At 38.5% G+C, this 16,884-nt stretch overlaps 1 protein-coding gene across 2 annotated transcripts in view; it reads left to right on the top strand.

The window, feature by feature from the left end:
• Positions 1 to 16,884, top strand: part of CERT1 (ceramide transporter 1) — a 129,047-nt gene that overhangs the window by 97,119 nt on the left and 15,044 nt on the right. The window contains exons 10-12 of one of the 2 annotated variants that reach the window (XM_055536591.1): positions 5,430 to 5,516; positions 10,705 to 10,797; positions 11,313 to 11,390. In XM_055536591.1, coding sequence (XP_055392566.1) covers positions 5,430 to 5,516; positions 10,705 to 10,797; positions 11,313 to 11,390 — 258 coding nt within the window. The remainder of the gene's footprint in view (positions 1 to 5,429; positions 5,517 to 10,704; positions 10,798 to 11,312; positions 11,391 to 16,884) is intronic. The other variant, XM_055536592.1, reaches the window with a different exon arrangement.

Raw genomic sequence — 16,884 nt, 5'->3', positions numbered from 1 at the left:
ATGTGGAGAGGGAAGAAGAACAGGTTTTAGACCTGGTGCATGGAAGTTGAAACATTCACATGAGGAGTCTATCTTATGTATTATTAGATGTAAAGATCTACAGTTAGGAGTGAAATGACAGGCTGTGAACTTGGGAATCTTCAGATGATGACTGAAGTCATAGAAATAGTAAGAATGCTGTGGGGAGAGCAAAGGTGGAACCCTGAGGAGCACTCACATTTACGGAGTAGACAGAGGAGAAACCTGCTCAGGAACCCGAAAAAGTGCTTACTTTTCCCAGTACATAGGCGAATGCTTAGTTGTGTCCAACTCTTTGCAACCCCATGGACTATAGCCCACCAGGCTCCTCTGTCCATGGAATTTTCTAGGCAAAGAATACTAGAGTGTGTTGCCATTCCCCTACTCCAAGGGATCTTCCTGACCCAAGGATGAACCTGTGTCTTCTGCATTGGCTGGTGCATTCCCAGATGGTGTCACCTGGGAAGCCCAAGTGCATGCTAAGTTGCTTCAGTCATGTCTGATCCTTTGTGACCCTACAGACTACATAACCCACCAGGCTCCTCTGTCCATGGACCATAGCCTACCAGGCTTCTCTGTCCATGGGATTCTCTAAGTATGAATATTGAAGTGAGTTGCTGTACCCTCCTCCTGAGGATCTGCCCAGCCCAGGGATTGAACCCTGTTCTCTTATGTCTCCTGCATTGGCAAGCAAATTCTTTACCAGTAGAGCCACCTGGGAAGCCTAAGAGGACTGGGAAATTACAAATCTCAGAGGAAAGCTATGACAAACCTAGACAGCGTATTAAAAAGTAGAGACATTACTTTGTCAACAAAGGTCCATGTAGTCAAAGCTGTGGTTTTTCCACTAGTCATGTATGGATGTGAGAGTTGGACTATAAAGAAAGCTGAGTGCTGGACAATTGATGCTTTTGAACTGTGGTGTTGGAGAAGACTTCTAAGAGTCCCTTGGACTACAAGGAGATCCAACCAGTCCATCCTAAAGGAAATCAGTCCTGAATATTCATTGGAAGGACTGATGCTGAAGCTGAAGCTCCAATACTGTGGCCACCTGATGGGAAGAACTGACTCAGAAAAGACCCTGATGCTGGGAAAGATTGAAGGCGGGAGGAGAAGGGGATGACAGGATAAGATGGTTGGATGGCATCACCAATTTGATGGACATGAGTTTGAGCAAGCTCCAGGAGTTGGTGATGGACAGGGAGGCCTGGCGTGCTGCAGTCCATGAGGTCACCAAGTCAGACACAAGTGTGCAGCTGAACTGACTGAACTGAGGAGGATGATGGCACCAATGAAGATCCTTAGCATAAGAAACTCTACTAATAGGTCAAGTAAGATAAAGACTCTGCAGTGTCCCATAGACTTAGCAATAAATAGCTCTTTCCCTTGGCAAGCTTAATGAGATAGAAAAGTTAAGTTTTTTGTTTTTACTTCAGAGGACATTTATTTATTTACAACTTAGTTGAAATATAATTAACATATAACATTGTGTAAGTTTAAGGTGTACAATGTAATGCTTTGGTACACACACACACACACACACACACATATATGGGCTTCCATCACTGCAGATGGTGATTGCAGCCATGAAATTAAAAGACGCCTACTCCTTGGAAGGAAAGTTATGACCAACCTAGATAACATATTAAGAAGCAGAGACATTACTTTGCCAACACAGGTCCATCTGGTCAAAGCTATGGTTTTTCCAGTGGTCATGTATGGATGTGAGAGTTGGACTGTGAAGAAAGCTGAGTGACGAAGAATTGATGCTTTTGAAGTGTGGTGTTGGAGAAGACTCTTGAGAGTCCCTTGGACTGCAAGGAGATCCAACCAGTCCATCCTAAAGGAGATCAGTCCTAGGTGTTCATTGGAAGGACTGAAGCTGAAGCTGAAACTCCAGTACTTTGGCCACCTCATGCGAAAAGTTGACTCATTGGAAAAGACCCTGATGCTGGGAGGGACTGGGGACAGGAGAAGAAGGGGACGACAGGATGAGATGGCTGGATGGCATCACCGACTCAATGGACATGAGTTTGGGTAAACTCCGAGAGTTGATGATGGACAGGGAGGCCTGGCGTGCTGTGATTCATGGGGTTGCAATAAGTCAGACATGACTGAGCAAGTCAACTGAACTGAATTGATAGCTCAGTTGGTAAAGACTCCACCTGCAATGCAGGAGACCCTGGTTCAATTCCTGGCTCAGGAAGATCTGCTGGAGAAGGGATGGGCTACCCACTCCAGTATTCTTGGGCTTCCCTTGTGGCTCAGCTGGTAAAGAATCTGCCTGCAGTGTGGGAGACCTAGGTTCGATCCCTGGAGAAGGAAAAGCTACCTCCGCCAGTATTCTGGCCTGGAGAATTCCTTGGAGTGTATAGTCCATGGGGTCACAGAGTCGGACATGACTGAGCAACTTTTAATATACATATATGCTGTAATGTGATCACAGTATCTATCACCGTACATTTTTACAATTTTTTTTTTTTTTTTTGCAGTGAGAACTTAAGTATTTTAATAAAGGAAAATTTATTCCAGTTCTTTCTCAGATTTTTAACACTGTAGTTCCCAATTGGTAGACTCCTGAGACTCTGACTCTTGAATAGATTGAATGAGCATTACAACTTCTTAAAGTATAGATGTGGTTATGATCAGTAGAATTTAAAAATCATTAGAAAACCTTTGAGTTCAGAATAGATTTTGGCTATTTTATGGTTTTGTAACATCAACAGAGACCAAAGTGATGCTGTTGACATTTGAGTGTCTGAAATGTTTTGGCTTTATAAAGGGCGTCCTGCAGGACCCTTTTTCATGATATAGCTGGTCATTAGATGGTTATGTTAGGGAAGAATAAATCTTCCTCTACCTTTCTTTGTTTTTTCTGGCTCATCTAAAAAAATTAAATTGACAAATTAAATTGACACAGGACAGATTAACAGGAGAAAATCAGGGTTTAATGATATGTCTGTGTGGGAGAAATCCAGGGAAACTGAGTAACTCCCCAAAATGGCCGAAACTCTCACCTTAAATAGCATCTTCAGCTAAAGGCAAAAGATGGGGACATAGTGGTTTGGAGCTTAAAAGACAGGTAAGGTAATTCACATGAAGATGGAAAAGCAGATGTTTGGTAAAGAAAGTGTGGCACACTGCCGTCTCTGGTCTCTAGATTCTGCTGAGTTTCCCTCATAACATCTAGCCCACATTCCGTGCAGATTTCTCTAGTGATTACTGTGTTCTCGGCACAGAAACTTTATCTAAAACTTTTTTAGATCCTGAGAGGGGAAAATCAAAATTTCTTCCTGAATCTTTCAGGCCTTTGTTTGTTTTTAGCTAGCTCAGAATAATCCACGTGCCAAACAGATATTTTGGTAATTCATTGAGATGTGTACTTTTATGTGTGTTGTAGTTAAATTAAAAAGTTCAGGGGGGTTTTGAAGTGACTTTCATGACCCTCTAGAACTGTTGCACTGAATCAGGATTTCTAATATGCCTGTGCCAAATAACAAGCGCTAGAGCACAGTTCCTCCCGCTCTTCTTGTGGGGCCCCAGGCTGTGGCAGGGTAGGGATGAGTTACTACAGGCTTTTTAATGGAGTTGTGGCGACTTGGAATTTTCAGTCTTAATTGGAAAGATTCCAGACAGACCCACAATAGTTCATTTGTCTTATTTTGTATATTTAAAAATTTAGGAAACTTAAACCCAAGCCTGCCTTTTTAGCCTTCAGTTTAACCATAATATGAAGCTGCTGGGGAGAGGAATATTCCCCCTCTAACCTCCTTGAGTTCTTGTGGCTGGACTAATAATAAAATTGACATGAGACAGATTAATAAGAGAAAAACAAATTTTAATTCATCTGCATGGCGGAGTCTCACAGAAATGGGACCTAAAAAGAGGCCAAAGCAGCCAGCTTTTATGCTCATTCAACAAAGAAACAATAAATTTTTGAGGAATTGATAGGATGATAGGGCCTCGGACGGTGGCTCAGTAGTAAAGAATCCACCAGGGCTTGATCCCTGAGTCAGAAAGGTCCCCTGGAGGAAGAAATCGCAACGTACTCCAATATCCTTGCCTGGAAAATTCCATGGACAAAGGAGTCTGGCGGGCTATAATCCATGGGATTGGAAGTCACACGACTTAGCAGCTAAACAGCAACAACAAAGCAACCTCTGGATGCAGGGAATGCACATTTCACATGAGATTTGTTTCCTGTTTTCAGGGAGACTGGAGTGTCAGAGTGTTCCTCTTGCCTCGGCCATTTCTTATGTAACTTTAATTCAAAATACTCAATATGCCATTAAGAACCATGGGGTAGCCTACTCTGGACCCCAATAGCACTGTTATTCTGCTTATAGTCTACTTGTTGTTCAGTCCACTTAAATGTGTTTTATCACCGCAAGATATGTACATACCTTGCTTGTTTCCATTTTGCTGTTATTCTTTGTATTTTTATCTTGTGATGTAGCTGAGGTTCTACTTGCATTAGAACTACTTGGAGGACTTATTAACATGCATACTCCTGGCTCTACCCAAGACCTACTGAAAAGTAATTTCTGTGAATTGGGGCCTGGGACTTTTCATTTTAATAAGTTCCCCAGGCAGTTCCTCAAGTGATTGAGAGCCACTGCTTTACTGTCCTAAGCAGGCTTTCAAGCATCAGTTCAGCTTTTCTTTCTCTATGACGTAATTGTCTTTGCTTACGAAGATCCCCTTCAGAAACCCTGTTGGTACTTTTCATTGGCTATAGACCTTCTGCAACTTTGTACTTAAAACCTCCCTGCAATTCTATATGGTTTCTGACAAGTACTCACATCACAGGTACTCAGCTCTGCCACTGTAGCATGAAAGCCGACACGGACAGTCTATGAATGAATGGGCGTGATTATGTCCCAGTAAAGCTCTAATCTCATACAATTCCCATGTCATGATTTGGGCTTGGGGGCACACCGCTCCACTTGTGGGGTCTTACTTTTCCAACCAGAGATTGAACTCGGACCTTCGTCAGGGCGAGTGCAGAGTCCTAACCACTGGCCCACCAGGGAATTCTTTGAAATGTTACTCTCTTGTTTCTCAGCCACTTAAAAATGAAATGCTGAGCTTAAAGGCCATTCTGAAAGTAGACAGTGGACTAGAATTGGCCATGCAGTTCACCAGCCCCGTTAAACTGTATCTGCCCTAACACAGTCTTGGTGAATATATAGTAAGTATTTGAGTACCAAGTGAGTGAATTAATTGTAACACTAGAGGTTTTGCATAGAACATATGTTGTTCATCTGTGTATTACCTTAGTGTACTAACTGGTTCCAAAATGTTTGACGGCTCACTTTTAAATTTTCTCCGAGAGTTAATGCCAGGACTATCACTGTTTTCTGTTTTCTTGAATCAACTGCTTTTTTTCCTCCCTCCGTGTGTCTAAACAGGAAGGCCCAAACAGTTTGATTAATGAAGAGGAGTTCTTTGATGCTGTTGAAGCTGCTCTTGACAGACAAGATAAAATAGAAGAACAGGTATGTAAATTAAAAAATTTTTTTTAAATCCTTGATGTATATTTCATATAAATAGAATTTGAAATCATGATCCTAATAACCTAAGAAATGAACTACATTGAGTCTACAAATATAGAAGAACCTTTATAAGTCACTTTCTTCATTGATCAATTTTCAGGCAATAGAAAGAAGACTAATAATTGTTTAAACGAAGCATGCATAAATAACATGAAATTGAATGGAAATATTCTGCCTGTTCTCTTTGAAGTATCCAATTTTCAGTTCAGTCCAGCCATTTAGTTGTGTCAGACTCTGCGACCCCATGGACTGCAGCACACCAGGCTTCACTGTCCATCACCATCTCCCGGAGCTTACTCAAACTCATGTCCATCGAGTCAGTGATGCCACCCAATCACCTTATCCTCTGTCATCCCCTTCTTTTCCCGCCTTCAATCTTTCCCAGCATCAGGGTCTTTTTCAATGAGTCACTTCACATCAGGTGGCCAAAGTATTAGAGTTTCAGTTTCAGCAGCAGTCCTTCAATGAATAAATATTCAGGACTGATTTCCTTTAGGATGGACTGGTTGGGTCTCCTTGCAGACCAAGGGACTCCCAAGAGTCTTCTCCAGCACCACAGTTGAAAAGCATCAATTCTTTGACACTCAGCCTTCTTTATAGTCCAACTCTCACATCCATACATGACTACTGGAAAAACCATAACTTTAACTAGATGGACCTTTGTTGGCAAAGTAATATCTCTGCTTTTTAATATCCTGTCTAGGTTGGTCATAGCTTTTCTTCCAAGGAGGAAGCTTCTTTAAATTTCATGGCTGCAGTCACCATCTGCAGTGATTTTGGAGCCCCCCAAAAATAAAGTCTGTCACTCTTTCCATTTTTTCCCCATCTATTTGCCATGAAATGATGGGACTGGATGCCATGATCTTAGTTTTCTGAATGTTGAATTTTAAGCCAGCTATTTCACTCTCCTCTTTCACTTTCATCAAGAGGCTCTTTAATTCTTCTTCACTTTCTGCCATAAGGGTGGTGTCATCTGCATATCTGAGGTTATTGATATTTCTCTCAGCCAATTTTATTATAATTCTATTATCATTATCCAATTTTATTATCATTCTATTAATAAAAAGCATATATTTGCTCTGAGTAAAACAGTCTCTTTGAATTTCTCTTCATCACCAAATACTATATGAATTCGAAAGGAAGATGACCAAGAATTTGTTTTCCTTCTACGTTAGTACCATTCAGTTTTTATTGTTAACTCATTTATTGCTTTCACTACCTTCACCATAATTACTTCCTCACTTTTAACTTTGCTTAGTGTTTTATCATCATTAAATTCACAGCAGTTATGCCAAGCCCCTTCTTGGAAATTGAAGGGAAGTATTTCTTATATCCTTCAACTCAGTTTCAAGATTAATTTGGGTCTTCACCTTCTTTAGAGGCTTCCCTGTGACTCAGATGGTAAAGAATCTGCCTGCAGTGCAGGAGACCCGGGTTCAATCCCCGGGTTGGGAAGATTCCCCTGGAGAAGGGAATGGCTGCCCATTCCAGTATTCTTGTCTGGAGAATTCCATGGATGGAGGAGCCTGGTGAGCTACAGTACATGGGGTCCCTAAGAGTCAGACACGATTGAGCAACTAGCACTTTCACTTTCTTTCACTTTTTCACTTTACCTTAATTCTGCAACAGTGCAGTTACCATGTTTTACCGCTAGATGGTACCATATATTACCACTAGGTTCCTAACATTGTACAGGAGGCTGTGATGAAAACCATCCCCAAGAAAAAGAAATACAAAAAGGAAAAATCGTTGTCTGAGGAGGCCTTACAAATAGCTGAGAAAAGAAGAGACACAGAATGCAAAGGAGAAAAGGAAAGATATATCCATCTGAATGCAGAGTTCCAAAGAATAGCAAGGAGAGATAAGAAAGCCTTCCTAAGTGACCAGTGCAAAGAAATAGAGGAAAACAATAGAATGGGAAAGACTAGAGATCTCTTCAAGAAAGTTAGAGATAACCAAGGGAACATTTCATACAAGGATGGGCACAATAAAGGACGGAAATGGTATGGACCTAACAGAAGCAGAAGGTATTAAGAAGAGGTGGCAAAAATACACAGAACTATACAAAAAACATCTCTATCACCCAGATAACCATGATGGTGTGATCACTCACCTAGAACCAGACATCCTGGAATGCTAAGTCAAGTAGGTCTTAGGAAGCATTACTACAAACAAAGCTAGTGGAAGTGATGGAATTCCAGTTGAGCTATTTCAAATCCTAAAAGATGATGCTGTGAAAGTGCTGCACTCAATATGTCAGCAAATTTGGAAAACTCAGCAGTGGCCACAGGACTGGAAAATGTCAGTTGTCATTCCAGTCCCAAAGAAAGGCAATGCCAAAGAATGCTCAAACTACCGCACAGTTGAACTCATCTCACACTCTAGCAAAGTAATGGTCAAAATTCTCCAAGCCAGGCTTCAAGAGTATGTGAACTGAGAACTTCTAGATGTTCAAGCTGGATTTAGAAAAGGCAGAGGAACAGGAGATCGAATTGCCAACATCCGTTTGATCATCGAAAAAGCAAGAGAGTTCCAGAAAAACATCTACTTCTGCTTCATTGACTACGCTAAAACCTTTGACTGTGTGAATCACAACAAACAGGAAAATTCTTCAAGGGATGGGTTTACCAGACCACCTTACCTGCCTCCTAAAAAATCTGTATGCAAGTCAAGAAGCAACACTTAGGACTAGACACGGAACAACGGACTGATTCCAAATCGGGAAAGGAGTACGTTAAGGCTGTATATGTCACCCTGCTTATTTAACTCATATGCAGAGTACATCATGAGAAATGCTGGACTGGAGGAAGCACAAGCTGGAATCAAGATTGCTGGGAGAAATATCAGTAACCTTAGATACGCAGATGACACCACCCTTGTGATGGAAAGGAAAGAGGAACTAAAGAGCCTCTTGATAAAAGTGAAAGAGGAGAGTGAAAAAGCTGGCTTAAAACTCAACATTCAGAAAACTAAGATCATGATATCTGGTCACATCATTTCATGGCAAATAGATAGGGAACCAACAGAAACAGTGACAGACTTTCTTTTCTTGGGCTCCAAAATCACTGCAGATGGTGACTGCAGCCATGAAATTAAAGACGCTTACTCCTTGGAAGAAAAGTTATGACCAACCTAGATAGCATATTAAAAAGCAGAGAGATTGCTTTGCCAGCAAAGGTCTGTCTAATCAAAGCTGTGGTTTATCCAGAAGTCATGTACGGATGTGAGAGTTGAACCATAAAGAAAGCTGAGTGCTGAAGAACTGATGCTTTTGAGCTGTGGTGTTGAAGAAGACTCTTGCAAGTCCCTTAGACTGCAAGGAGATCCAACCAGTCCATCCTAAAGGAAATCAGTCCTGAATGTTCATTGGAAGGACTAATGCTGAAGCTGAAACTCCAATACTTTGGCTACCTGAAGGCAGGAGGAGAAGGGGATGACAGAGGATGGGATGGTTGGATGGCATTACGGACTCAATGGACATGAATTTGAGCCAGCTCTGGCAGTTGGTGATGGACTGGGAGGCCTGGTGTGCTGCAGTCCATGGGGTTGCAAAGAGATATGACTAACTGAACTGAACTGAACTGAACCACTAGATGGTACTTATGCTTGAATTTTAGTTATTCTTCTCAAGACTATAAGCATCTTAGAAAGAAGTCATGTCTGTCAGTTGTATATCCTAAATTAACTTGCATAGAAAAATTGGCTTGTTTATTCCTTTTGATTTTAAAGGCAGTGAAGGCTATTATGCTGTCAACTACAGATGGACACTTGCCACCTGCCTCTATATGGATGAAATCACAGGTGCTGCTGCAGCTGCTGTCCTTCAGCACTCCCTAAACAGAGTACAGGTTGGAGAGGAGGAATGAGGCACTCTGTGCTCTGGGAAAATTGGCAGAATAGGCCTTCAGATAGATATATTTAGGACGTGATTTTATGAGCCCAGTTCACTGAATTCCTTCATGGTGATATCTGCTACTGGTGACTAGCTGACATATGCAAAAATGCATTTGATTACATATACTCCCCCTTCACCAAAATCACAAATATGCTGACCTTCCCTCACTACCTCTTTGGAGCAGTGTCTCAGAGCTATCTGACATGCTCTTTCCTAGGCTGTGGTCCTCATTTTCCCCAAGTGAAACTTGGCTCACAACTCTCACGTTGTGCATTGTTTTTAAGTTGATAGTGCCCATTTACTGATCTGTCTACCCGAGGTAAGTCGTCTGCAACAGTGGCTGTTTGCTTTTCATGTTCATTTTATAGATCTCATTTCCCGTTTTTTAACATGCAGAACTCGAAAACTTTCAGTTCCTAAGTGAGTTCTCATTTTGGGTGCCAAAAATGTAGCATCTAAAATAGCATCCTTGTATTTGGTGTGTTTTTTTTGGTGTTTAGGGTTTTTTTGGTTAGTTTTTTCCCCTTCACTGTGTTTTTCCTTTTGTTTTAATCTGGGTTATTTGGGGAAGAGTTTTGAACTGTTTAAGAGATCAAGACAAGTTAGCCTTGAGTTTTGCCACTATGTAGCTCAACACTTACTGCTTAAATCCTCTGGGCCTTGGTTTTCTAATCTTTGAAACAAGTGCTTGGATAGGATGATTCAGATCATCCCTTCTGGCTTAAAATGCTCCTCTACTGAATATCAGTATGGTGGTTGAGTTGGAATTGAAGAGAATCAATGAAAACTTCTTTAGACTTTGGAAAAAAGAAATATTCAAGGGATTATCAATATCCTTGGTCTAAGGTTAGTATCTTTGGAATCTGAAAGAAGAAAATCAGGATATATCAAGTGTCAAGATTTGGCAAGACTTGTGTCTTTAGAGGTAGCTTCATAATTCAGATATTTATAAATACTGGATTGAGGGCAGGAGGAGAAGGGGACGACAGAGGATGAGATGGCTGGATGGCATCACTGACTCTATGGACCTGAGTCTGAGTGAACTCCGGGAGTTGGTGATGGACAGGGAGGCCTGGCGTGCTGCAATTCATGGGGTGGCAAAGAGTCAGACAGGACTGAGCAATTGACTGAACTGACTGAACTGAAACTGTTAAGTAATTAAATGTTACATTGTCCACTCTTAAGTTGCAAAATACACTTTGTAACCTTCCTATTTAAAATTATGTGCTTTCTTAGTCGCAGAGTGAAAAGGTCAGGTTACATTGGTCTACTTCAATGCCATCTGGAGATGCCTTTTCTTCTGTGGGGACTCATAGATTTGTCCAAAAGGTAAGCTAATGCCAGAGTTTACTGAAAGTATATGCTATATTCTTCACTGTTGATGAAACTACCCTGTTACATAAGTTTTCTTCATTTTCCTGAATTTAAGTAATGAGATTTTTTTTGTTTGGTATTACATGTTTTCTTCTATAGACATCCTCCAAAAACTGTTAGAAATCTTCTTCTGACTGTAATGTTCTTCCATTCTTATTTAAGGGAAAAGAAGGGTGGGGAATAGGGAATGGCTTGTCCAAAACAGTTAACCAGAAACGTGGCCAGCAATATTAAATCTTTTTTCTCTGGGGTTAAGTGATACCATTTTGTATTTTTGGCAGCCTGCATTCTTTATAGAAGGATTTTGGAGCATTACACATAATAGGTGCATGAAGTCAGCCCTCGCTGCTGAGCCTGTTTCATATAGTGCTTTGTTCTCTTTCTTTATCTTGTGTTTGGAAGTTGGTACTGAATGCTCTGTTGCGCCTTTGTTCTGATTACTTGGTTTTTTCTTTGTCTGTCTCTGGTAGCCCTATAGTCGCTCTTCCTCCATGTCTTCCATTGATCTAGTCAGTGCCTCTGACGATGTTCACAGATTCAGCTCCCAGGTACTGTATGAATGTATAGAGTGGACTTGAGTCTGTCTGTGCTATATTTCAGCCTGCTTTCCCAGTTCCTAGAAGTCTTTTGATTAGGCCACTTGTTTTGGTTTGAATTTTAAATAGTAACATCAAGCATTAAACAAGCCTTCCTTATCTGCTAAATAGTTTCTCTGTCAGGCATGCATGTGCCCTTTGTATCCTCTGTTGTGAATAGCTTGGAATTTCACCATATAGGAGGTACTCCTGAAAGACTTCAAATTGAACTGAAGCTAGTAGAAGGTATCTGGTTTTTAAACTATCCTGTGATATCTGTTTCTTCAGACAGCATTCAGCAACTTTTGTGGACATGGTCTATAGGATATGTTATAGCATCAAAGTGGGTTTCAAGTCTCACTTCCAATATAATTTAAAATATCTCATAATATATTCACCAGGGAAATAACTTTTAAAATAAAATTTGTCTCATTACCATTATAAGTTTTGTTGAACTGGTTGTATTTTCCTTAGGTAGATTACCCTTGGAAATGAGTATTCCTGTCCATATGATAAATCTATGGAAATTGATTTTAAATTATTTAGTATCAGCATCATTTAGGAATTTAGGATAGGGATTTGGATGCGTGCCATCTCTGCCCTCATAATAAAATCAAAAGTACCAACAGAAGGATATTTTTGCATCAGCATTAGGTTAAAAAATTTTTTTAATCTTTACACACTTGCCATTCAACCTTGTATTTTTATGGTGATTGCATTTTGTTTGTGATATGTCATCATATGTTAAGAACCTGAACTCTACTCAAAATGACCAAGTTTAAATCTGGTTTCCTACATAATATTTGACAACTTTTCTAACTCCTCTGTGCTTTGCTTTTGTCATCTAGCTAGGACTGTGTTAGAGCTGGAACCTAGTATGTAGGAAGTGCTCAATAAATGAGCTTTTATCATTGTCATATTATTTCTTTGAGCTAATCAAAATTATCTGAATTATTTTTTTCTCTCAGTTTTCCAGTAAATGATTTTTAAAAATCAGTTTAAACCAGGTATATGAATAAAATTTACATTAGTTTTCAACTATGTAATAAAGAAGAAAATTGTTTATGACTCAGATTTTTTTCTGACTTTTGTAGCTTTTTTCTCCTTGAACATTTTTGGGAAAGAGATATATCAGTTTCTCATCAGAAATTACCCTTAGCCAGATTTATTACAATATTTCTCACCTCCGGCTAATTCATTTATGCATGCTTTTAAAATAGTGACTTTTATTTTACAGTAAATGAGTGACCAAACTGGATAATACTGGGAGACTGGTTTATTTGCTAAGCTTCACCTTGCATTGAAATAATAAAATAACAGACTCTTTAAAAGACATCATTACTGGTCACTATTTTCTCTTAAAATATAGAAATATACAGGCTATAGATTAAAAAAAATGTAATGAGAGCAAGAAAAGAATTTGAACTGTCTATAGGTGCCTAAGAATTAGGGCTTCAGAACCCAGATCTGGACCTTAGTTATAGAGTATATAAAACATTTCAGATACAAGTGAAATGTCGAGGAGCAGGTGCCCAGATTTTTACAAAACTTCCAAATGTAGCTTACTTCTTCACCTAATTTCTTGTGTAACTCAGTTGAGAAAAATCTTTCTAGTATTTTTTCCTAATGTACAATGCTCATGATTGATCTGGTTTTGTTTTTAAAAGCTTTTGATTATTCTGCTCTTTTATATGCCCGAAGGGGAAATTAAGAGCAATAGCATTGAGGCCTCTAAGTATTGACCGTCTTGCTAACGTGTTTGTTGTCATTAGCAGACTTGGCAGTTAACTACTGATTAATTTGGCTGTGCCATCTACATACAAATCCTGGCTCATGATCACTTTGTTCTTGTTGCTATATAATGGTCATAGTCCTGCTTAAAGAGGATAATTAAAGGTAAAACTGAGATTGCCCCTGAAAATAATTTCAAATAAAATATATGAGTCTCAGGAAATTGGGCTTCCCTGGTAGCTCAGCTGGTAAAGAATCTGCCTGAAGGAGTGCATGGCAACCCACTCCAGTACTCTTGCCTGGAGAATCCCCATGGACAGAGGAGCCTAGCAGGCTACAGTCCATAGGGTCACAAAGAGTTGGACACGACTGAGCGACTAAGCACAGCACTAGGAAATTAGTAGTAACACATGAATCTTTTGGACAGGTGTTGGAAATGAAGTAGCCCTAAATGAAAGGGTATAGAAAGTAGGAAAGAATTAGATTCCCAAATGGATTTTTTTGGCCACATTTATTTCCATAACACAGTTACCATGTAAAGGTGGCAACTCACAGACCAAAGGAAAATAAAAAGCATCCTTAGTTGGAAAAAAAAGAGAGAAAATCAAAGGGTGGGTAGTACATCTACAGGTTAATGTATGATGAGAATTACCATTGCCAAAAAAAAGTCTGTGTAAAGCTTTTGCCCACTTTTGTCCTTAGTAACTTTACTGTTGTGGTAATTCTCTATTTCACCCCTCCCTTTTTTATTATATAAAATGAAATCGCTAATTACTTTTATGCTGATAAATGCTAATTTAGCTGAACTAGAACATAGTCTAAAATAATAGATCACTATTAATATTCTTATACATATCCTTTTTTCATATATATGTATATTAAGTAAAATTACATACCTCAGTAATAGCTTTTTCCTACCAATGTAGATAATTCTATATATACTGTTTTGTATAAAAACTAGCATTTTTTGTTTTGTTTTGTTTTTAAACACCTGTAATTGGACCCATCTTCCCATCAGTAAATATAGGTCTAGATCTCCTTGTCTGTTGTATGAATATGCATGTTAGATTTACCACCTAATATTGAACATTTATTTTCAGTTAGTCTCTATTATTTAATAAATAGTGCTACCTAGGCCTCCCTGTATATACACCTTCTTTGTATATACATCTTGGTACATTTCATTTATCCAATTATTTTCTTAGAATATTTTTGTAGAAGAAGTTTTAGGACAGAGGCCATGCACACGCCTAAGCTTTTTTATTCTTATTGCCAGACTGTCCATCAGAGAAGTTGAACTAGCTACACTCCCGGGTCAGTTTTGTTTGCTCTCCTGACACTGAATATTATAATTTAGTTAATATTTGCCAATGTGATAGACTAGAAGTGTTATTTTTACTCGTTGACTGTTTGCATTTTTCAGTGAATTGACTATTCATATCCTGGACCATTTTTCTTTTGGGTTAACGGTATACTGTTAATTTGTTATTAATAAATGACTGTGTCCAGCAGATCCCTTTATGACCCTGTAACAGTAAGCATAGTTGTATTCCTTTCACATAGATAAGAAAAAGAGGTTCAAACTCTGTTTGAGTCCTTCTGAGACTTCTGGTCATTACACTTTTCTTGTGCCATCAAAGGACAATTTTCTTTAGAGCTAGCCTTCTAAAATGGCATACTGACTGATTGAAATGTGAAGTGAAAGAAAAGGTAAGAATTGGAGTGCCATCACCTCCAAATGTGTTTTATCTCCAGTCTTTTCATAGTTCATTTGCTATGAAGATGCTGTTTATGTCAGCTTACCATTTTCAGCTCAAGGTGCAAAAAACCAAGGACACAATTCCTGAAATTACGCTTAGGCTAAAATTCACCCTTCTTGTTTTTAAGTGATAGATAATTCTAGTAACATTATTTTCTAGTATATCAGATTTTGAACCTTATAAGGTAGAAATTTGGGCAAATGTTTATTCATGTCATCCAATTAATGGTCCCTAGCGTTACACTTATTTTTGATATAGAGTTGTAACTGGAAACAGTAAATGGAGCATCTTTATATCTGAAATATGAATGTGGTCACAAAGGCCCAAGCCATTGCCCCTGTAGTAACATTGCTACTGCATATTTTAAGATAAAATTTATTACAGTGAGATTTTACTGGTGTCACCTTTCTTTGTAACCTTAATATTATTACTTCAAGGAATATACCATAATGGATAAAGATTCCTTGGTGAAGGCTTTGAAGACATGGCTAATACAGTAATTCGGTACTTGATTAGTTGTGTTAATCTCCTAGGAGCACAGTAGTGAATACATCCTGTTTGTTTCTCTGTTGGATGTTTTCAAGCCCTCTTGAGGAAGTAAATGAGGACAAAAGACTGAAAACTTTTCCATAGATGCAGTGGTAGCTATAATAGGAATTCTGTTGCTTCATCTATCTAGCAAGACAATGTTAAATGCATTTACCATACACTTTCAAACTTAAGTTACTTCCTATCAGTTTATATTTGTGGAATCTGGTTTCTTTTGCATCAAAACACAAATCAAAACCAGCTTCTCATTTTTAAGACATTTGAAATAACTAATTTAGGAATACTCTCCCAAATAGAAACAAAATTACCTGCATATTTTTTCAACAAAAGAGCTAAATGGCACTAAAGTTCTTTTAAACAGAACTCTCTTTGTTTTTTTAGCAGAATAAAATCCTTAACATTCTTCTTAAACAAATAATCCATTTAAAGTAGGGCCTCTTTGGGAGAAATATTTCTTTCTACCTCTAATCTCATGATAAATATAGGTGTTCTTAACTCCTAGTAGCCTACAAAAAAGTATGTACATACCTGGATCTAAAGATTTCTAAGATCTTGAAACCTAAAAGTGATTAAAAATAATCTCCCAGTCAAAATAATCTCCCAGTCGTGGTGTGGCCGCAGACTAATGCCTTAGGCCAGGCTGCTGTGGAAGCTCTATTTGTGCATGCTAACTGGGACTTGCTCTGTTCTTCCTCTAATAAGATACCTTTGGTATGTAGTATTTGTAACTTGGAATTCTACATTAGTCATCCTGAACCTCTCAAAGCAGATTTCAGAATTTTAGAGACACAAAGATTTTATTCCCAGTCAGCCTTTGAAGTTATGTTTTCTAATTAAGGCTTTATAAAATTATAGATGGACTAGTAGTCATGTTTTAAATTTTCTTCCAGTTCTCTAACTCAACACCCTTCACGTTAAAGATTATGGATAAAGAAATAAGTTACTATGTAAGATTTATTTAGTACAAATGTAGATTGTAGAATTTCAGCCTACACACTATTACCAAAAACTTTTCTGATGATCATTGCCAATTAAAGAGACGTTTTTAGTCATAACTACTTTCAGTAATTATGAAGCCAAAAATGCCTTCTGAAATCCAGGAAACTTGGTATACACATCACATCCTTATTTATATGCAGAAAAATGATATCTTCAAAGTGACTAATTTTAAGAGCTCTGCTCCCAAATCATTAATGTATTTAATTCAAAATACATGTAAACCTGGTTCTTATATTTCCCTAATGAATGTAATAGACTTTATGTAAAACAAGTTGTTAAACTTAGGAATAAATCTTAAAATTGAAGCTTAATGTACGTATTTTTCAATTCTTTTCTGCCTTCTTTTAATATTTTATAAAACAAAATTATGAGTAAAAGTTAAGAAAGTGGGACTTAGAAACTGTGTAGATGGAAAAGGTGCCAGTTCC

Source organism: Bubalus kerabau, chromosome 10 (assembly GCF_029407905.1).
Source record: "Bubalus kerabau isolate K-KA32 ecotype Philippines breed swamp buffalo chromosome 10, PCC_UOA_SB_1v2, whole genome shotgun sequence".
NCBI classification, from domain to species: domain Eukaryota; kingdom Metazoa; phylum Chordata; class Mammalia; order Artiodactyla; family Bovidae; genus Bubalus; species Bubalus kerabau.
This window is presented reverse-complemented; position numbering and strand designations above follow the sequence as displayed.